General features: G+C 41.2%; 1 protein-coding gene across 1 annotated transcript in view; it reads right to left on the bottom strand.

Annotated features, from left to right (window-relative positions):
• Positions 1–22,918, bottom strand: part of WDHD1 (WD repeat and HMG-box DNA binding protein 1) — a 24,050-nt gene extending 1,132 nt beyond the window's left edge. Inside the window, exons 1-16 of the mRNA XM_010156301.1 lie at positions 22,842–22,918; positions 21,226–21,337; positions 18,348–18,499; positions 16,224–16,335; positions 15,595–15,645; positions 13,270–13,365; positions 11,019–11,111; positions 10,033–10,139; positions 8,206–8,341; positions 7,853–8,042; positions 7,474–7,661; positions 6,675–6,859; positions 5,204–5,445; positions 4,130–4,267; positions 3,327–3,483; positions 1,396–1,510 (exon numbers count right to left, since the gene is read on the bottom strand). Of these exons, the coding sequence (XP_010154603.1) occupies positions 1,396–1,510; positions 3,327–3,483; positions 4,130–4,267; positions 5,204–5,445; positions 6,675–6,859; positions 7,474–7,661; positions 7,853–8,042; positions 8,206–8,341; positions 10,033–10,139; positions 11,019–11,111; positions 13,270–13,365; positions 15,595–15,645; positions 16,224–16,335; positions 18,348–18,499; positions 21,226–21,337; positions 22,842–22,918 (2,151 nt within the window). The remainder of the gene's footprint in view (positions 1–1,395; positions 1,511–3,326; positions 3,484–4,129; positions 4,268–5,203; positions 5,446–6,674; positions 6,860–7,473; positions 7,662–7,852; positions 8,043–8,205; positions 8,342–10,032; positions 10,140–11,018; positions 11,112–13,269; positions 13,366–15,594; positions 15,646–16,223; positions 16,336–18,347; positions 18,500–21,225; positions 21,338–22,841) is intronic.
• Between the last annotated feature and the right edge of the window lie 309 nt (positions 22,919–23,227).

The following is a 23,227-nucleotide window of genomic DNA, read 5'->3' as shown; positions in this document are numbered from 1 at the left end:
ATGGGGCATCCACAGCTTCTCTGGGCAACCTGTCCCAGTGCTTCCCCACCCTCTCCAGGAAGAATTTCTTCCTGATGTCCCATCTAAATCTCCTTCTTTCAGTTTAAACTCATTATCCTTTTTCCTGTCACTACAGGCCTTTGTAAAAAGTTGATTATTTTATCTTATAACTCCTATCCCACACCAAATTGGAAGTATTCCAGAATAACTCAGTAACTGTAGGAGTAATCACCATCTGTGAGCCAAGTAACAGCACAACTCTTGCTGTTCAGGGAAATACTAGTATGGCTATTAGACCTGGCTAGCTCTGTTACAAAATAATTACAAACTTACTCAAACTTTGTAAAAAGTTGATTATTTTATCTTATAACTCCTATCCCACACCAAATTGGAAGTATTCCAGAATAACTCAGTAACTGTAGGAGTAATCACCATCTGTGAGCCAAGTAACAGCACAACTCTTGCTGTTCAGGGAAATACTAGTATGGCTATTAGACCTGGCTAGCTCTGTTACAAAATAATTACAAACTTACTCAAACTCAGCAAGTTGTCTTCAGCTATAAGGGAATAATCTGCTGCTTTACCTACACAGAAGCACATAGGCCCTCAAGCCCAATTAACAGGTCCTGGCATTTCCCTTCTATTATTCTGGGGGGGGTGTGTGGTGTGGAAGACATACTCCATCAAATAAAACCAAAAATACTTGAACAGAATGAAGGAGAATTCATTCAAAATGACACAATGTTTGTTACTGAAACTTTTCATCTACACTTGTATCAAAAAGAATAAATTTCAAATAGCATTACACTGTCTCTAAGGTGGGGTTAGACTTTTATGTTAGTTTCTATTTTGTGTACTACAGCTACTTCTATTCTTCTAGAAGCTCCCTGCAGGTACATCTTGCTTCAAGCAACCTCTTCCTTAAGAACATAAGTCAAGCCTGAAGGTCTGTGTTTTCAGAGTGATTATATGAACTGGAGCACTTGGTACATTTTTCAAAAATAGGTATCTTCCAGGTATTTTGTTATGCCTAAAATATTTTAAAACAGGCACCTTCAAGTGGGTCTTGATTTGGATCCCAAAACTTGGTGCTTCCTAGAACGTTAATCACTACCCACTAAAAAAACAAAAAAGGGGGGGGTCAATGGTCAGAAATAGATTATGTGTAAAAACAACCTTGCATCAGCCCTAACAGCCTTATTTTGTATTCTCCTAGAAATAGGTGTGAAACAAACAAGCTACACAAAACACTGAACCTAAATAACCTCCTTAGCCACGTGTCTTACGGTTTGTACTACCTTCTTTCATAGTAGAGATGATTAATACGAATCTTGTATAATCCCTACTATGGGGACATCTGAGACTATCAGCTGTGGACACAACACAATTCCATACCTCCATCTGTCCCTTTTCCGTTGTAACTTGACAGTAAGGAAGTTTAAAAGATAATATTGCTACAGCAGGCCGTGGTAGCGTAGGAGGGAATCGGGCTCCTTTACAAGGAATACACCTATGCAAGGGAAACAAAAACACGTACAGTCCTCATCACCTCCAGTCACCAGTTGTTCTACATCTACATCACGCCTCCTAAGCAGCGAGATACTTTAAGAGGATTTGTTCTTTAAAAAGTAGTAATTAAATTACTGACTTAAATATAGCAATATGGAAGACTGCATTATAAAGGGTTATTGTTGCATTGTGACCAATAAAAGATTTTAAAACCAGAAAATGCACATCCTGCTCTTGTTCACACCAGAAGCTCCAAACGCAGCACACAACAGGCACGGATCTCTCCCACGCAGTGTTTAACAGCAATTAACAAAACGAGGTATTAACATCAAAAACTACTGCACAACTCAAGGCCGCTGGCAAAAGAGCAGGCACCTCTACCATTTATTGTGATGAGGGGTTTTGGACTTGAGGAGGAGAGTGCTGTGTTCAGACACACACGAGATAAAGAAAAGAGGGGTGAACGATAAGCGTATACTAAAAACCTACACTCAGTGTTTCATTATATTCAAAGTAGTACTTTCTGGTAACAATCACTTGAGCAAAACATTGACTGGGGAAGAGCTGTATTTCCAGCAGCACCAATGCAGCATTGACAAAAACGTCTGGTTTTACAAGCTAGAGTTTCAGACATTACAAAAAGAAACCCCAACAGGAAGCACCAGTGTTCTGGCTATCTGTGTTAATTAAGGCATATGGTGTTTCGACAACAACCCTCCCCCCCTTCTTATCTGTCATATGCTGGCGGCTTTGAATAAAATGTTCTTTGCAACTCAGAGCAGCACACTCTCTCTTGGAGTAAATGGAAAAACTCACGATGAGAGACTCACAGTTAACCAGCCCATCAGTATGATGGGTCCCGCATGCTTTTGGGGGGTTTTCTGGAGGTCCACATTAAGTAACCATTTGGAGGAAGAAACAGACAGTGAGTTGACATTTACCACTGATGGTAAACTATTTCCCTCATTACAAAAAGCAGAGGGTTACAAGAATGTCATGTAAACTGACACAAAACGCAGTTTCCCACCAACCTCCACAATTGTGCACGACTAGCAAAGTGAAACAGCTGAAATCTCAGTAAAATATGTGAGCTGATGGATTCTGCCCTGGTAGGAAAAGGACACAGATTGCTGAGTGAAGAGGAGTACGAACAAAACTTAGCAATTAAGGGTTCTTGCTACAACAAAGAAAAACAAAGTTACTTATAAAACGTTGTAACAGTGATTGTCTGAAGTAATGGCTAACTCTCACCTAAATATTTATTAAAAATTCTAAAAGTTGAGCAGTTTCACAAAATTGTTCTTCATGGCCGCGTTTAAATATGAATATAACACCAAACAGTTCTGATTTGTCTATGCCTAATGATGTAGATTAGTTACAGGATTGGATTCTTCTCCAAGGGATAAAAGGGGAAAAGATACCTAAGAAGAAATAAAAATAGAAAATAAAAAGCCCCAGACAAACCAAAACCCCCAAAAGCATCACCGGCAGAAGCAGAGTCCTAACAGCAGCCATCACCTCGGCAGCAAAAAGCAGTCTCACGAACGCGTCTGCATCAGAGACGCGTAATTTCATAACAAAGCGCACACGCCTGTCAGCCGAGGCAAAAAGCCACAATTGGTCAGTTAACGAATTACACAACCCTCAGGAGTTTATTCAAAACCAATTTAGTAAGGAAACACCCCTGCAGAATTACATTTATGAACCAGATCACCTGCTGTGCACATTTACTAGCCGCCTGTTTTAGTAAAAGTTGTTCCCAGCTTCTCCTGGTGAGAAGTGTCACTAAGTTAAACCGAGACGAAGCGAGTGCTGACCTGAGCTGCTGGGGATTTTCATGGATGCCAACTACCCAGTAATGATCAGATTTTCCTCTACAATGCTCCCTCGTGTTACAAACAGGAATCCAAGTATTTCCAAGTCCTCGGTTCAACATCCGCACAATCCCCTCAGAATCCACGTAACAGGGGGTACCTGTTTGTTACAGATGAAAACAATTACTCCAACAGGCAACTAAACACAAGTTTGAATTGGTGGGTCCTGTTGGGAAACGAGGGTTTACATATCTCAAATCCGACATTCTCTCACCCAAACGCTACAACCTAGCTGGGAACAAACTAGTTTCCTTGAAAGATGCGCCACCTTCTGACAGTCAACACTACTACAGGCCAACTGACGGGTTCAAATGTAAAACGTTTTAGGAAGAACTCCAACTCATACTACTTGGGCAGATGCCCAAAGAAAATTAGCTAGTTTATAATTCAGAAAAACTCCTCCCCAGCTACCATCTTCTGGGGAGGCCTCTTGCTGAGATAGTTGAACACGCCTAGTACGGCCTATGAATGCAGTTGACTTGTTTGCTGAGCCGGGCAACCAACCAGGAAAACACCTTCTGGTAAGAATCAAGTGTATTCTGCTCATAGTGGAAATGTATTAAAGATTTTAATAAATACACTGAAACAATAGAAAAAAAAATAATTTTGTTTAGCATTGAGAAGATTGAAAAAAAACCCTCCAGGTCCCAAGATCACCATTACCAAAAGGGCATTAATTAGCCACACTCTCCTCCAAAGTTCCTTCAACAGGGGCAAGATTTCTCACTCATGCAGGTATTCCATACCTTCTGCAGAGAAGCCAATCCACACCAAATGGGATTTCTTTGCGAGAGAAAGAGGGTCTCCATGCAAAATTTGTTTTTTCTTTTTTCCTAGCTCCATCAGCTGTACTCCAAGGCACTGGTCCCCCTCAAAGCCAGTACCTAGGAGGAAGGTGTCCAAGGACTATATTAGAAAACAAAGTAATTCTCCCGTCTCTTGGCTAAATTTAAGTTTTGAATCATAAAACTAATTGTAATGCAGGATGGCCCATGAATACCACTGTCAGACAAGCGACTGGAGCCCCTCTGCTATGGGGACAGGCTGTGAGAGTTAGGCTTGTTCAGCCTGGAGAAGAGAAGGCTCTGGGGAGACCTTATTGCAGCCTTCCAGTGCCTGAAGGGGCTACAAGGGAGCTGGGGGGACTTTTTACAAGGGCCTGTAGTGACAGGGCAAGGGGTAACGGATTTAAATTGAAAGTGGGGAGGTTTAGATTAGATATCAGGAAGAAATTCTTCCCGGAGAGGGTGGGGAGGCACTGGGACAGGTTGCCCAGAGAAGCTGTGGATGCCCCATCCCTGGAAGTGGCCAAGGCCAGGCTGGATGAGGCTTGGAGCAACCTGGTCTAGGGGAAGGTGTCCCTGCCCATGGCAGGGGGGGTGGAACTAGGTGATCTTTAAGGTCCCTTCCAACCCAAACCATTCCTTGATTCTATGAATATTTGTCACTTTGGACATACAAAACATGCATAACAACTACTTCCTTCATTTCCTACAATAATTCATTCTGGCATATCTGAAACCCAAGTCTAATCAATTAATGTCACTGCTATGAAATTCTCCCCCTCCCCACAGGTTCATCTGGGCATCCCAACATCAAATGTAGGCTTAGCTGCCAGATGGCAAAGATCGGTGGGTTGTGACAGTGAAAGCCTCATCAAGAAGAGAAGAAAGATAAGCATCATCAAGAAGAAAAGCAGAAGACAGACAAGTAAAATACTCCTGGTGATTACACACACATTAACTGGTGTTTGAAGGCAGTAACGGACGAGGATTGAAAACATAACCCCAGTTCCAAAGAGACTGAAGGGAGAAAACTACCTCTGTGGTAAATAATCATTAGCTGCTCTCCATGTCCTGCCATGGATACCACTGGACCTGGGAGGCTGAAGATCTCTTTCTGAACTCCTCCAACTGTGAACACACGAACGAGCAAGGCGCTAGTGGCACAAGCGGCCCAGCCTTGACCTAGGCAGAGCGCTTCAATATCTTCATCTTTTGGCATATCCACTGTCCACTCCTTGTTTGCATCCCACGAGCTAAAATGAATGCAGTGGAGCTTGCTAAAGCAGAGAAAAAACAATAGTCAAGTATTTCAATGTGAAAAAAAGACAGTTGCTAAAATTATACCAATATATTAGGGTTTTATCAGACCTGGGAACTGTGATGGCCATAAAAAGAACTACAGAGTCCAAGTGGCTATTTGCAAAGGTGTTACTGTTGTTCAAGAGCTGAACAGCCAGCTTGACCTCCAGCACTGTACATTTAGAGCCTCTAAACCATAGAGACAGACACAGTTTAGAGGTCTTGGGGAAGATTTTTTTAGTTGGAAACAGGCAAGTGTCCTGCTTAATTAACATTAATGAGAACTGAAGGTGCTTGGTTACCCCTGAATATCAGCCCTCAGTACAAGTCAGCCATATCATGCTATCTTTCAAAAGGGACAAAAAAAAAATTAGCAACTTCAGTTGTGCCACCTCAAGGATTGAAAACTGCCTGTGACCAATTCACAGACACCGCAGCTTTTGATAGATTACCCACTTCCACTGAGAAAAAAAGAAAAAAGAAATTTCCAGGGTCAGACAACCAATATGTACAAATAATAGTTTAAGACAGATTACCCACTTCCACTGAGAAAAAAAAAATGAAGTTTCCAGGGTCAGACAACCAATACGTACAAATAATAGTTTAAGACAAAGGGCACTTTTCAACTTATCACAATACTCTGTGTGTGAAAGCAAGAATGTTCTTTCTTCAAGCTATTTCCACAGAAACTGGCAATAAAATATTGTTGCCATTGTTCTTAAACGCAAGGAACAGAGTCTGGCTGGCCCAGCTGCTTAAATCTTTCTATGGTTTTCATAAACTTGTGTTCTTCACACTTAGAATTCTTTGGGTATCTCCAAACATGTCTCCTTAGCAACAGTGTGAAAAGGACTAGCACAGCCCTTATGATTTATCTTTGATCTGAGCAGACTGAAAAAAACTATTGTTCATGTTCACAATTTCCTCTGAGCTAGCAATGCATGAAGTTTCCAGTACATACATATTTGAAAAAGGGATTAAAAAAAAATCCTCAGGAAACAAAATACATCTTTCAATATTCTTGAGTCTTCAAGTGAGTGGATGTGAAAATCCCCCTCGGAAGTGGTCCCATAAAAAAAAAAAAAAGCACAATCAAAAGTCAAAAATCTCAAGAAGTGATAGAAGCTGAAATGAAAAACTGAAATATTTGAAATAAGATAAGCACAGTTGCATACCATGGGTTCTGCAAAGCAAAGCCAAGACTTACCTGGCCAGTTCCTCTGTGCTCTCACAGGCTAGTAGAACGGCTTCAGCGGAGAGGTCAGCCATCGTGTGATTCAGCAAGTTCGGCAGGTGTGTCGCGTGATGTATGGAGGTATCATGGAACTCTATCTCTATAGCATTGTCTTGCTCATCATTGTAACAGCGAATGATACCAACAGAATTCCATACCTATTAAAAAGACACCACCCCCCCCAAAAAAAAAAAAAACACAAAACAAAAAAAACCCAAAATGAAGTGTACTGCCCTACAACAGCCTGCTGTAACTTCCTCATCTGAGACAACAGGAGGCAGGAGGCTGGAGGGAGGCTGAAGACTCGTGTAGTCAGGATTTGTAGTTTCTAAACCAGCTGAATTAGGCAGAAACTAGTTGCATCCTCATTGCTTAACCATTTTTCTCCTTACAAAATTAAGTGTGAAGAACTCGCAGTTAGAAAGAAATAGCGGGTGATTAACGTACAAGTCTTCACAGCACAAAAACATCCACAAGTTCTGGCTAAAAAAAAAAAGTTTTAAAAAAAGATTTCTTAGAATTCAATAGCACAGGTACAAACTGTATAGCTTGCTGCTGTCTTAAGGCCAAGTATTTAGTTCTACACCAACAGCAACCAAAACATAAAGCAGAACATTATGCAGTTTTTGCATTAACACAAAGCTACTTTCCATTCAGCTTCAGGCTGAATTATTAAAAATAAAAAAATCTTGGAAAATATTAGATTAAGACACAGCAAGAACCAGACAACATTAAAGCAACTAGATCTACATAACCACACACTGAGATGTACCATGAAACGATGCATGAGGTGTGCAGGAGTGGAGCCAGGCTGAAAGGGCTTTTGCTTGGGGGTTGGCATTGGCCCATCATAGAAAGGCTGCTGTGCAGATGGTAGCGGTAAAGCTGGCAAGCCACCGGTCTGATCATCATCACATTCCTTTTCAAGAAGGCTGGAAGTAGCTTTTATCATCCCAATATCTACAAGTTTAAAAAAAGAAAAAAGTAAAATTACATCTTACGCATATTATTATGACAGAATATAGGTAAGAAAATTTAGAACAGTCAAGATTTCTCTGGAAAAACAAGGCAGAAGATATCCGAACAGAGGATGCCAAGAGATCGTCCCAATAACATCTCAAAGAGCTCTGTAAAATCAGTTCATTCTCTACCTAGTGAGTTATCATCATCGTCAATTATTGACCGTCTCATACGGCCTGAAGTTGGCATAAGGTCATCATCACCGTCTTCATTAGCTCCAGCCTTCGGGGAAGACTCCGGTTCAATCACATCGCCGTTTAAATAGTCGTCGTCTTCTCCATCGAAGAGGTCGTTGTAGTCTTTTGTCACTGCGCTGGCAACCTAAATCCAGGGTAACAATCATCATCAAGCTTCTTTTGGCCACAGAATTCAAGAAACCAATTAACACACAAGAGGGAACTTTCAACACACAAACCAGAACGTTCAATGTCACTTGGTTACCTAAATAATCGCATTAATTTAAGAAATAATTGGTACCAATCACCTTGTCAGTTGGTTTCTTTCCATCACCGATATTTTCCAACAACCCCAGATTTCCTTCCTTGTCTGTATAAGCAATTTGCTTATATTTGGGGTGCCATGCCAGTCCACAAATGGTGTAATTTTTCTCATGCTTCATCCTAAAACAGTATAAAAGTAAGGGATGTTTAGTTAAGCTTCTCAGGGCAGAAACTTCAGAGTTACTGTAAAAAGTAATATTTACTAGTATGAGAAAGTGATGTTACACATAGTAAAATAATTAATAGGTTACCTTAAGAATAAACAGATATTATAAGCTTTAAAAATCAAAAAGAATCATTCTTAAAACAGCAGCTTCCTGAAACACAGAATCATGGAATGGTTTGGGTTGGAAGGAACCTTAAAGCCCATCCAGTTCCAACCCCCCTGCCATGGGCAGGGACACCTTCCACTAGACCAGGTTGCTCAAAGCCTCATCCAGCCTGGCCTTGGACACTTCCAGGGATGGGGCATCCACAGCTTCTCTGGGCAACCTGTCCCAGTGCCTCCCCACCCTCTCTGGGAAGAATTTCTTCCTGATGTCCAATCTAAACCTCCCCACTTTCAATTTAAACCCTTTACCCCTTGTCCTGTTACTCCCTGCCCTTGTAAAAAGTCCCCCCCAGCTACCTTGTAGGCCCCAGAGTAGAAAAGGAAGTCATTCCCCAGCAGTCATACATTCCAGAACTGTCCAGTTACAAAAAGAACGTTCAGTTGTTTCTCTTGTACCAAACTAAGGAGTTAATCCTCCATCTTTTCCATCCCTTATTCTCACAAAAAAAATTCTCACGTTATTTACAAAATCTGTCTTTAATTCTTAATATACGTGTTAGAGCAACAATCCTATTTCTTACCTAAAATATTCAGACAGATAAATCACCACTTTTATTCTCTACCTCACTTAATCATACCTTTTTTCTTTTCTTTGAGAGATGCTTTAAATAACCAAGATAAAGTGCAATTTGGCAGTCTGTCCTTTTTCACCTGAAGGTGAGGATAGCTGACTGATATATCTGTATTTCTCTCTCCTTCCAGAAAACACATCTTAATGTCAACAATCTTGGAGTTTGGGATGTGCATAAGATTTGTTTCCATCCAAACTACCCTGTAATCAACTATTAGATTAAAAAGTAATAATATATATCTATCTGCACAAAGAAAACTAGGCTGTGGAATTTGAACAAAACCCACGTTCCCGTCCCTTCCTGATTCTATTGTGAAGGATGCCTTTTCCAGATCCTTCCAGCTGTGCAGACAGGAAAACAGCACATCACGTGAATCAAAACATATTGATTCTGTGCTTATTGGGTATGGGGGGGGAAGGCAAACCACCACATTTCTACCTAGCACCAAGTTATACTCTTACGGAAGCTGCTTCCTTGTAGACCATGGAAATAAGACGGCAGCCCTTGAACTCCCTTCCGCACATGAACTGCAGCATTAGTGCACCTCACTGGGGCTGCCTTCCTCTCGCTCGAGTCCAGGCGGAGGGGTGGCCCTGCCTCCCAGCGTCACCCCCATCTGACACTGCTCTTCTGTCCCGTGCGCTTTGGTTCCCTCTCTGGACGTGCTCCCAGCCCCACCACCACCTGGGAGACCATCTGTGAGGCCAGGTAAACGGTATTCTTCAATCTGGGCCTTCCTACACTGTCCTAGGGTGCTTGTTTTCAGCAGAACATTGGCAGAAAACAATCTTACTGAGGCTTTTCAAGAGGCAGAGTTCTACATTTGTACAAAAATAGTTTTACAGAAGACAACAAAATTCTGTTGCAAGAAAAAGCTTCTACTTAGGGATTTATGGAACTCTGAATACCTCTCTATGCACTCCTGGGTTTCCACATTCCACACCACCATACTCCCATCCACGCTTCCAGCTGCCAGATACTGCCCACAAGAAGACCAGGCCACAACATTCAAGGGCTAAGGAAACAACAGAAAAGAAAATGTATATGTTACAAATGTACACACAGTATTCCTATTCTGGAGCTTAAAACAGATGTTCTGAAATAAAAAGATAATAACGACCTCTAGCAGATCACATCCAATATTAGAGCTGGCTTTAGGTAGTTCCCTGCAAGAGCCATTCTTCAAAGATAGCACACTTTTTTATGAGAATATCCATCCTCTGTCATTAAACGCTGCCATGAGGTCAAACAAAATCCGATCCTAGACATGCAGACAGCAGCGCCCTCTATTTTGCAAAGTCAGCACTAATCACTGCTTTATTTATTTTGAACTTAATACAGTTCCCTAAATTAAAATCCAAGACACTGTGTGTTCTGTATCTTCACAAAACTAGGAAAGTGGTCCTCTTTCACCCAAAGGTCTCCAAGTACATCATGAGGTCAAAAGAAAGAAGATGGCACAGTTAAGGCTACTATACAGCTAAATTTTAGCTGCATAAAATATAAAGTGAACAATTGATATTTCTGTTCAATGCAGGAATAATACTCCAGACATTTTCCCTAAAAAGCTATGTATTTAGAGCAATCTGTGAAAACAGATGTTCTTCAGCTGCAGCTGGTGACTCACTGGCAGACCTCAGAGACCTAGCGGGTTACGATAAAGGGAAGAGGGGAACCAGGGCCGCATAAAAGACACGTTTGACGCTCATCTTGCATCTCTTGCCTTGTTTTCCAACACAAAGCAACAGGATCAGAAATGAAATAGAAAGTGTGAGCGATGGTTACCAAAAGGTTGAAAAAACAAATAGTAAAGGATCCTGTCCAGAAGATAATTTTTAGCAGAACAACATTTAAATTACGGAAGATTTCCCAAGCACTTGGTTTATGCACCTACCTGGGTGATGAATGTATCCGTCAGATCGAACTGACTATCCCAGGTTTCTCTTCTGTAGAGTTTAACAACTTTATCTACAGGAATTGCCAGCAACTGTTCAAAGGAAATAAGAATCAGACGGTTCAGAACAAGTTATCTTTCAACGAGAACCTTCAAATAGCATAGCTCCTTCCCTCCAAAGCACTGCAGCTGTGACTGCCTCAGTATTCAACGGTACTCTAGGATCCCAGCAGAGAAAGTGAAGCAAGCTGAAGTAACCTGAATTACAGGGTTCTTTAATGTTTTCCACATGCAACATAGCAAAGCATGCCCTCTTTATTTTAATCTTCATTTCTTTCTGGCAGAAAACTGAAGATAACGACAGCTGCACAGTAAGGTTAGAAGTTCTTATTTATGAAACAGCTAACACACACACATGTAAGTAGTTTTCAATGCTGTGAGCACAAGGTTTATGTTCTCCTTCTCCCTCCACAAACATCATTCATCAAGCTGCAATTTCTCCACAAGTCCTATCTGAAGAGCTGATTATTGAAATACCTCATTTCATCTTTCACAAAGCACCATAAATGTTACTGCCTGTTAATTTTTTCAGGATTTGGGTTTTTTAAAAACTTCTAAATTTCCTTAGTAAGAGAAGCATGACAACTGCTTCTATTTCAAATCTGTGTATATGTGCATGAAGAATTAACCTAAAAATTAAAGTACTTATTTTTATGCAATAGGGATATTGAAATAATCTGTACTGCAGGTGATGTTCTCTTCCACAATAAAGTTACACTTAGTGCTATCATAGCATCCAGGTATTTTGAAGAGTGGACACAGGTAGACAGACACAAAGGCTAAGTTGGGGAAACAGAAGATTATTCAGGTAAGAACTGTGAGAAAACACTTGAAAATATTCTTTAGATCCAGTATACTGCAATATCAATAAATGAATAGGTTCTGCAACACTTTCACAGGCAAGAACAGAAGCCAGAAAACATCTTTTCCAAGCAGACGATTTTCTCACAATTCCCTGTCCTTTACAATCATAGACTGGTTTGGGTGGGAAGGGACCTTAAAGACCATCTAGTTCCAATCCCCCTGCCATGGGCAGGGACACCTTCCACTAGACCAGGTTGCTCCAAGCCTCATCCAGCCTGGCCTTGAACACATCCAGGGATGGGGCATCCACAGCTTCTCTGGGAACCTGTCCCAGTGCCTCCCCACCCTCTGCGGGAAGAATTTCTTCCTGATGTCCAACTTAAACCTAATCTCTTTCAGGTTAAAACCATTACCACTTGCCCTGTCACTACAGACCCTTATAAAAAGTCTCCTCCAGCTTTCTTGTAGCACCCCCAGGCACTGGAAGGTGCTATAAGGTCTCCCCGGAGCCTTCCCTTCTCCAGGCTGAACACCCCAACTCTCCCAGCCTGTCCCCATGGCAGAGGGGCTCCAGCCCTCCGAGCATCTCCGTGGCATCCTCTGGACTCACTCCAACAGCTCCATGTCCTTCTGCTGTTGGGGGCCCCAGAGCTGGAGGCAGAACTGCAGGGGGGGTCCCCCCAGAGCAGAGGGGGAGAATCATCTCCCTCGACCGGCTGGCCACGCTGCTCTGGATCCAGCCCAGGATACGGTTCACTTCAAGTACAGTGGGGCATGCCTCATTTCAGACAGGTTCACATTTATCTGGTCCTTCCTCCTCTCCCCTTTGCCTTATCAGGTGCTGCAGAGGTGTTCTAGGTTACGTGCTACAGAGACCTCCGACCCATTTCGGTTAGTGAACCGTACATAGTACAGCTGCAGCAGGACCTACGCAACACACCAGACCCACAGGTATGTGCTGTCAGCACCACCGTTAGTCACAACAGAAACAACTCCAGGTACAAAGAAACGGAACCGCCTACTAAGGAAAGATTTACAGAGCAAGATTACTGACACGGCAAAATTTACTGAAAGTAGAGACAGACTGAACTCCTTTGATGCTCTGTTTTGAGCAATTATTTCCCGCGTGTACCATGTTCCTTCCTATTCAGCACAACACGACTGTTTAACATTGTTTTGGGCTGACAAACAAACTGCCAAACAGAGTCTGGAGCTTAAACAAGTAACCATTTCCAGGTTTTGATTTTTCCTGAAAAGCAAACCTCACCCCAAATATTTTCCCTAGTCCCAGGAACTGCAATTTGGACTTGTCCAGATTGAATTCTGCTGTTGGGACTCCCAAGGAGAAAAAGGAGGATGAAGATCTGGCTAAGACAATGTCACCTACCTTCCCACTGCCGGGTTGCCAGCCAAGCCTGCATATTGACTTAGCGTTTATCACATCGTTACATTTCTGCAGCAGCGGCCAGCTTGTCGTGCATGTCTGAAAACAAAATATTTGAAAAATGAGTTTTCTAGGTCTGAAAATCTACTGTATAGTAACAAATTCTTAAAGATAAAGTGTGAAAAGGAAAAAAAAAGCATACCATTTTTGAAACAGAAAGTCTTTCATCCAAATACCATGGTACATACCAGCTTAAATAACAACACTGAAAAAAATATCTTGACAGTACAGACCTAAAAATATTTTAATGACAATACAACTACTTGTAACAGAAATAAGAGTACAGAACAAATGAGCTCACATTATTTTTATGTTACAGAGAAGTCTGGCCAAAACTGGGAAACCCAGAACAACTGTAGCAAGGTGACACACATCAGCCTGACTCTTGCTACAGCACTATAAGGAATATATATATATATATTCTCAAATTACAGCACAGCAACATACATCTTCCTGCCACAATTCCAGGACACAGTGTAATTGCCCCAAAAGGCACCCACTGTGAGTCTGCAACGTGAGATTTCACATTAGAATCATAGAATGGTTTGGGTTGTGAGGGACCTTAAAGATCATCCAGTTCCAACCCCCCTGCCATGGGCAGGGACACTTTGCACTAGACCAGGTTGCTCCAAGCCTCATCCAGCCTGGCCTTGGACACTTCCAGGGATGGGGCATCCACAGCTTCTCTGGGCAACCTGTCCCAGTGCCTCCCCACCCTCTCCGGGAAGAATTTCTTCCTGATATCCAGTCTAAACCTCCCCACTTTCAATTTATACCCGTTACCCCTTGTCCTGTCACTACAGGCCCTTTTACAAAGTGTCCCCCACCCAGGTTCCTTGTAGGCCCCTTCAGGTACTGGAAGGCTACAATAATAATCCAGCCTCCTCTTCTCCAGGCTGAACAAGCCCAACTCTCTCAGCCTTTCATCATAGGAACATCCTCAACTCTCTCAGCCTCTCATCATAGGAACATCCTTGTGCTTTAAAAACTAGCAATCCACACGCGCGGGGTACATTATCAACTGTACTTATAGCAATCATTTCACATGGATTCTTCTTCCAGACAATGGCATTCAGCAAAACCAATCCCACACACACATGCAGAATTGCTTTTTTAAATTCTTCATCTGAAATCCTCTTTTCAAGTTCCTTAGAGTTCCAAGAACAGAGACTAAATCTGATTCTACCACTACATCTGATCTTACAGGCCCTGAACTATTTCAGGCAAATATTGCCAAACTGAGCCCAAAAACTGTATTTCTAATAATTTATGTTCTTATTATTGCGATTTACGTCATCCTTCTGAGAAACTGTTGTGAAGTTTGCAACCAACAAACTAACGTGGAAGAAGCAGCTCCCTGTCGATAGCCTCAACCTCAGTTCAGACCTAAAAGGCTGAAATGTACTGAGCAGAACCTCGAGTCCTTAGAAAACTAAGTACGTGTGCCACAGGCAGAGCGCAGGAGACACAGAAGCAACACTGTGTCCAAAGTCCCCTACCAAAGAAAAATGGGCATCATTACATGATCCTGACATGTGAAATCCGTATCTCTTTCTAATCTCAGGTCAAATAGTCGTGTTCCCATGACAAAGACTAACCAACCAGACCACTTATAAAGGATGATACTGTGTAGCATCTCACAGCATTATTGCACCTTCACCAGCCTACAGACCTGAAAATTATCCATTATTTCATAGGAAGCTTGGTAAAAATAAATTTTAAAAATACCTAGATGGTTGTTTATTAGAACAAAAACCCTTCCTCAACCCTGAAAGCATCGAGCTGAAGTTCTGAAACAAGGAATCTGATGCGAGTTGCTATCTGTATGCAGAAGTGCTGTTTCTGAATAGGCTGAGAACAAAATACACCATCATGTTGGCCAATAAAGAAAGATGAACACAAGAAATCAGGGATTCCACAGACAGGAAGAACAAACCGCATTGATCCAGGCAACATTTCATAATCAGGCTTCGGAATTTCTCCCAGAAATAGGTAAAAGCATTCTGCAAAGTGTAGTTGAGACTTCTTCGCCTGAAAACCAAATTCTCCATCTCTTCTTTCAGGTGCTCCAGTGCACAGCCACCATTTAACTTACACAAGAACTTCAGACATAAACATTCTGGTAAATACTAGCAGCAGCTACTGATGACACACGGTAAGACAAGAAGCATTAATTCCAGGAGGGTTATTTCAGTCAAGCTCTTCCCCCTGTCTGTGAAATCCCTCATCTCTTGCGGAACACGTAAGGCTGAAAAGCACGCCTTCTACCTGGTCTGCAATCTTCCATACTCTGACAGAACCATCACAGCTCGCTGATGCCTGTGTAAGAGGTTTTTGTAAACAAGTTAATTATTAAGGACAGAGAAATGAATTCTATAAATTAAAAACAACCTATAAGCAGTGCTACAGTCATGTAATATACAGGCAGTTTTAAATAGAAAGCCTCCCAGTTTAAACCATTTTAAGACTTCAAACTTTCCAATACTGTCATCTTAATAGTTACACTTGACTCCAAACTACTGTAATTACAAACCCTTATACTTCAAGTGAGCTGCTTATTTGCAGAATAGGCTCATAAATCAATATCAAATTTCTTTAGCGAACCATTTTTTTCCCCTCTAAAAATCAGACCAGCATTAGATTCCACAAGAACACAGACAGAAATCGAGTGGTACAGCAAAGTCTGAGTTCTTCTGGGAGAAGTTGTCACACATCCCATCATCAGTGAGGTCAGCTGAAATGAAGCAGTCTTACATGTCCAGTCACCATTTGGTTTGTTTATTTTGTTGGGGTGTTTTGGGTTGGGGTTTGGTGTCTTTTTTTTCCCCTCAAAAGTATTTTCTTCCCTAAGGGAAAAGGAGATTCAAAGTAGAAAGGAAACAAGAAAGTGTTTTTACCAGGTAAACATCCTTGGGGTCAAAAGACAGGCTTAAAACAGGAGCATCATGTCCTCGGAATGTTTTCTGCTTGCTGCTATCAGTCACCTCCACAACTTTGACCATAAAGTCGCTGCAGATCACAACAGCACAGACATGAAAGTATCAACACTGGCGTTAACAATGACAAACTATTTATTTATTACTACCAAAATGTAATTGGGCGTTGTCTTTTGGGGCAGTTCCAGCTCTCACCACTGTATATTCCAAGGGAAAATGAGAATCTTGATGCTTACTACAACAGGAGCAAGGCCAGATTATCAGAAAGTAATTTTTGGTTTTATCAAAGCTCATAAATATGGTTGCTCTTTGAAAAGGGGATTATGTGCACACAGACCATATACCTGTTTAATGTATTCTGTATGACCTAATGAATGTCTGTGCTTAGATACCAGAGAGCTGACTTAACAAGAACTATCTGTTAAATTAGACCAATATTCACTACCATAATGACTCTGTCATCCAGTTTAATTAAAAACAAAGGCAAATAGTTTATTTTTTAAAGTTTTTAACAGGATTTTTAAGACCATTTAGTGCATCAGATACATTAACTGACAGAAATTTCAGATGGAGAGGAGAGAAATTTTATTTTAGAACCTAATCCTATAGGGTTAACCATTACTTTAACTACATTCAGAAAACACACCCTCAGTTTTGCCAATTACCTAACCAGTCAAAAAAGGAAGCCTATAAGCTGTGTTGCAAGACAAGTAAAATGATGTTATTTAGCCCTCCTTAAAAATGCAAGACAACTGTAAAGAAACAGGCAATAGGATATTGTCTGTTTATTTGAGAAGCCACACAACTATTTTTCAAATAGTTCTTATGAACTTTGGCAGCCAGCAGATGTTAAACTTTTAAAAAATTGAAGTTTACAGACTTCACGAAAAAAATAGAGAAAACTGGGACCACTGACCATAATTGTCCTTAGCTACATTCCTTCATTTCACTGCTGTCACCTCCTCCAGTATGTTGCAGATGACCTCACTGAGGGGCGGCCTCGTAGTCCCACGAGCTCTTTTCCCTAAGACCAGAGCTCTGGCCAGGCTGCAGAGGTACTGGGGTTTTGTAAGAGTTTTAGAAACAGAAAAGAGCCTGCCTAATCTCTCTAATCAAAGTCAGGTCCTGGGGCAGAGCTGTTCCCTCAGAAACAAGTGCTGGCAATAGGCCCAAACTCACGATCCCTGTCAGATTTAGAGATTAGCGTGGTTACAGCCCCGAGCTGTCCAGCCTCCCAGTTTTGGTGGAACTGGGGTGTTTGCTCCACTGCTACCAGAATTCAGAGTCCAGCATATTTATCCAAACTGTTTTCTAGTTCAATCCACCCTCACAGGAGCCAGGGAGCAGATGCAACACTCCGCTGTCTCTACCACAGAGGACAAATTACAGCAGACAGGCCAAGCAGACAGCCCAAGTTACCTACAGCTGCCCAGAGAGTTCACCAAATCCAATTAGGACTCTCCCCAACCTTAAATAAATGAAAAAACAATTTGCCTGCTCATTATGTTGCCACCTCTGTTGAGGGACTAGCAAATATTACAGAACAGCAAACATGCTGTCCTAAGAAGTTAACTATGCGCTTCATCTCCCTCAGAGAAGTCTTACAACTGTCATCTCTTACCATCTGGCAGAACGGTGATGAGAATTACGCCAGAGAATGACTCAAAGCTCTTGCACAACCCAGAACCCATCTAACGTCCATGTGCGCGCATACGTGCGTGGCACCACGGCCCCGAACCATCAGGACATCGGCACGCAGTAACAAAATCCTCGAGGCTGCAATGAGCACCGTGTATCAGCCAACACTTAGCCTTACACATAAGGCTGAAAGCTGAAAACACCCCAGTCTCCTAAAGAAAAGGAATTATTTCACAACACCAGAATTCCATTTAAAATTAGTTGGTGGATCAAATATCTCATTGTTTCCTAAAGTCATTCTTTTCTTCCTCTCCACCCCGGGAGGCATTTTGCAACAGTTTAAGACCCTCAGAGATATACGGGTTCATGATCCCATTGGTAAAAATCAGCATGCGAGGAAGCTGCCAGGTTTCCAATGACAGCTTTTCCTTATCATGCCCGGATTACCTAGATCCGGCGGCGATTTTGGTGCCAGCACTATTAAAGACAACGTGGTTCGCATTCATGGTGAAACGGGTAAGGATGCCATCTGGAGCTCCTTCAGGAAACGTATGTATCTGAACAGTGTTGTTCGATACTGCTGTGATCAGTCTGCCGTTCTAAAAAACAAAATCCATGGTAAAATTCATCAGTCAAAACACAATTATGCCCACGGAGCCAAAATAATAGCTCTGATGGTCCCACTATTTGGGCAGATTAACTTTAGCAGTTCCAAGAGGTCTGCCAGAGTAAATATTCTTTAACTTTTATTTCCTCCCCAAAAATACAGACAAGCACAGTAACTTTAATACTTTAGCCCTTTAACCAAACTATTAAATACTAGAAAGATCATTCTCTTATTGTCAGTATTGTAGAAACACACCGCCAGGTTTAACGCCAAAATACGTAAAATTCATCATGCTAACTATATGGCAATTTCCTGCATCAAGACCTGCCCAACTGGTATCTTGTACTAAAATGATGAACGCTCGAAGGGAATGTCAAAGAGAACTGTCTGATCTTCTGGTGGAAGGGAAGTTTCTTCCTTTTACATAGGCAAGAAAGCGCTCTGAAGAGAAAGAATCTTGCATCATCCTATTCAGATTAATACACTGCAGCATCAGGAGAGGGCACCCTCGGACCGAACTGCTCTGTTTACACATCACCCGGGAAAGATGAGAAGTTCATGAACTAGAGCTCAGTTCTTTTCAGGAAACAGAAGGCAGATGTTTACTAAAAATTAATCCAAGTTCAAAGAAGCGCAAAACAAAACCGATTCTCCTGTACTTGGAAAAGTAATCTCCATTCAAGTGACAATACTTTTCCTCAGCTGTACACTGCAGTGAGTTTTTGAAATACATAAAGAAATGCCTTATTTCCCTCGTGGGGTTTTTTTTGTTCGGGTTTGAGGGGGATGTTGGCTTTTTGTTTGGTTACTTAAAGTTATAGTAAGAGTCCTGAAGATAAACAAAGCAGCAGCCAATACTATATGGCCTAAGTAAGAGATGAGATTTATTACCTGGATTACACCCACATCTCATCTGAGTTCCTCCTGGCACCATCATTAATTAAGAATAACTTTTGAAATAAGACTCCCTGAAGTTGTCTCACAAAGCATTCTTAACCTCACTGTCTGAAAACAAAAAAGCCCTCAAACCTAAAAGCACTTTACAGTCAACTTAAGAGCAGAGGATTTTTCCTACTGGTGTCAAAAATTAGAACCAGGATTTTCCCCTCGTCTATTCATTAATAGTTTTAGCAATTTCTGCATCTACCAGTGATTTGCTAAGAGGACTCATTCACGTCACCTCATTTGGTTTCATGAAAAGATAAGAAGTGCAATGAAAAGCAACAGCAAAATACCCTAAAAATCAATTATGAAGATAGATTTTACAGGTATTGATGAAGAGATACATCAGGTATGTTAAAAGGGATACAAGAAAGAGGTTTCACTTAAGGCTAGGTTTCAAATGATTATTTTTAAAATAGAATACGTATCTGTTAATTCTCATTTATTTCCTCTTTCATACTACTCTCCAAAATCACAAATAGATGAAAAACAGTTTTTAAATTTTCCCTTATCACTGCAAAGCTGACTACACAAGAACTGAAGAACTGACTTCCGGAATGCCTCACTTCTTCTACAGCTGCCACAAAGACAACATTTTAGACCTTCTAATTACTGGTGTAATATAACAGTAATTGCACAGAAAGGAAATAGGTGAGAATTAACATGCACAGTAAAGTTATTATTTTCTGTTACACAGATTTATATAGGTAACTTCTTTGCCTTGTGATTTACAAACAGTGACTCCTGCCAGATACCACAAAAGGAACTGCCATAACATGACGACAAACAGAGCGGGTTATGCTTCAAATCTAAGTCAGTCAGACCTCAGAACGGTCCGTAATCAGCGTTCCCACACATTGTTACAAGTTAAGCAAGAAAGAATCCTCTTCCCTTCTGACTTTGGGGACAGTGGGTCAGAGGTGTCTCTGGGCTAAAGGCCAGTTCTGAAAGCAAAACATCAACCAATTATAAAAAAGTATTACCAAAGTGTTACCAAACACTCTGTGAAAGTAATTTTTTATTAATATAGATTATAATTCCTTGGACCTGAAAACAGGCCCTCATAAAACAACCTCTTGGCTGTTTTCCCCAATATTCGATCACATCTTACGCTGGGAAACTTTGCAGCTCGCATTGTGAGAAAACACTGCAACAGCCTAAAAAGTTCACTGCATAATTAGCTTAATCAGGTGGGTTTGTTTCTCAGAAAGGAGATCAAAGTCAGAAATGAGTATAACCAAATGTGAAGGAAGAGAGGAGGAAAAAAAAAAGTTTAATATAAGGAATAATTCTCCTACAATCCTGTATGGGGTAAAATCAATTGTCAGAGGTATTCTTGGTTTATATAAAATAGTTAATTTAGTTAAAATATTGAAAACTTCTATTGGCACAAATAACCAATTAAATTCCTGTGTATTTCAGAAAATTATGTTTTCAGTACTGCTTTAATATTTTCCACTTAGACAGAAAGGTAGAGTATCTCCATATGCTCCAGTTTAAATACCTATGGCTCACTAAACAGCATTCCATTTATTTTTTCCATATATTAATCTGAAGGCAAAGATCTACATATTTAAGATACATCAAAGATCCACATATTTAAGACAAATCAGGATGAAATGCACTACATACAACCTTATTCTTGCCCTTTCCTGTATACATTATATATAATGTTACCCACATGAGCAGCATCCCTGAGCCTGAAGGCCCAGCATCTGTAGTCATGTACCAACACCAGTATGACACAACTTAGAGGAGTTCTCTTAACAACAATACCTTTAGAGCACAAGAATAGGCCTTTTCTCCCACATTAATGGACTTTGGGTCATCATCATCCAGGTTTTCCCAAATTCTAACATCTCCATCACTGCCACAAGTTACGATGCAGCTATGGAAAGACACAGGATTTGTTAACACTCAGGAACGGAATGAGACACCGCTGTGACTCTCAATCCCTAAATGAAAATATTACTGAAGTGCTAGTTTGGGGGGTTTTAACTGAAACACAATACATATTAGGTGATACAGCACATACCTACATTTATTACATCTAAGCAACTTATTAAACATGGGGAGGGAAAAGTCACATGAGGGAGCATAACACAGCTTGAGTCTCTGCTAACTACCTATGCCCAGCACTCATCCAAATTGACCCTTCAATATCATCCATCAGTCTATTGTTTTCCAGGACCTAGAGCAAATTTTTCAAAGGCCTTAATTAGCACTGATTTCTCAAAGAACTGGGCAATTAATTGCTTAAGACTTTGAAAACTTACCTTACAGCTGATTACAAAGTTGAGGGCAAAACTAAGAATGTTAATGCGTACTTGACTGAACTTTAACAAGCTTAACATGTTCCAGGCCTACAGAACCCTTAAAAAATAATTAGTATGGAATTCAAGTCGGCTGGAGTTAACTTTCACAATTTCAACACCTGAAGTCAGAGCAAATATACAGAAGTTTGCATGGCATTTTTAATTAAAGTCATCACGAATCGATAATCAAGCCTTGCATTCTTTTTTTCTAAATGTGTTTGCAGTCCAAAAAAAATCTCATTAAGCAGCAAAATGTTACAAAGCCAGTGGTGAAGCTGAGATGTCATTCTTAGTTCCATAAGGCTTGTACTTTGACAGCAACACAACACTGTTGACACTCAATATAGTGATGCTGGGGAGTCCAGCAGTAGTGGACCAGTGGTATTTGTCAGAGACATCTGCATCCTTTTATAAACATTTTGCATTGTTTAACAGCAAACGAGGCTTTTTGTGGGTTTGAGGGATGGTTATTAGACTAACTCTTAGGAGTAGCTTTTGTACCAGGGCTAATGAACTGAAGAAAGTAGTAAGAGAATATGGACTCCAAAGTAGGTCTTATACTCAGTGTAGAAGAATTAATGTATAAGACCCCTTGAGTTTATTTTGAGAGGGCCTGTTTTCTAGTTTACCTTTTATTTTTAATCAATAAAAAGGTAATGGAAAATACTTAGTTCATATTTATATGTACAAGAACTAGCGCAATAACAAGAACTGTTGGATTTCTTCAACTATATTTTGAATTTCTTAGGGCATGTGTGAATATATTTACTACCGCAGCTCATTGATTTCTGCTAGATTCTGTGAAGTCACTTTCAGAAAGTGCACGTAGAGATTTTATATCTGTACATACATTATATATGCTGCCATTTATCTTATAAATCAATCACTTCAAAACTCAGGGCATCAAAATATGTCATACAGCCAGTTCTCAAGACAGGCGAACACCAAGTATTTGCCAGACCAAACCAGTCCATAAATCTACCCCAGCCTCTCCCCCAGCCGTGGCTGTACAGAAACCCCTGGAAAAGCAGGAACACGGCCACACTTCGCCCTGGTCTCTAGGAATTAGGCAGTTACCTCCCAGTGTCATCAAAGCAGACGTCCGTGTGGCCTTCGGTGTGGCCATACCGCATCGGCTTTTGCCTGGAAGGCATCTTTGCGCTCACCTGTTTATTGACAGAAGACAAAAGGGAGAGAAATAAAATAAATTTAATTAGAAAAAGCTTGGGGAAGGGCCTCAGGAGACAGGGCAAGGCCAGAGCTGCTGGGACACCCACCGGCTGGGGACACGGGGCGCAGCCACCAGCCGTGCCCCGCTCGGCCCAAGCGGGTTCCTGCCCGTCACCTCCTCGCGTGGGAAGGGCCTGGTGCGGAAACAAACCGTGGCAGAAAGGTGTGTGGCGGGAAAAACGGGTTACGGGGGTGCTGGGCGCCTGTCCTTCAGCGCCACCTCAGTGCCCGGG

This window comes from Eurypyga helias, unplaced genomic scaffold (genome assembly GCF_000690775.1).
Source record: "Eurypyga helias isolate BGI_N326 unplaced genomic scaffold, ASM69077v1 scaffold3320, whole genome shotgun sequence".
NCBI classification, from domain to species: Eukaryota; Metazoa; Chordata; class Aves; order Eurypygiformes; family Eurypygidae; genus Eurypyga; species Eurypyga helias.
Note: the sequence above shows the minus strand (reverse complement) of the source record. Positions and strands in the feature narration are given on the sequence as shown.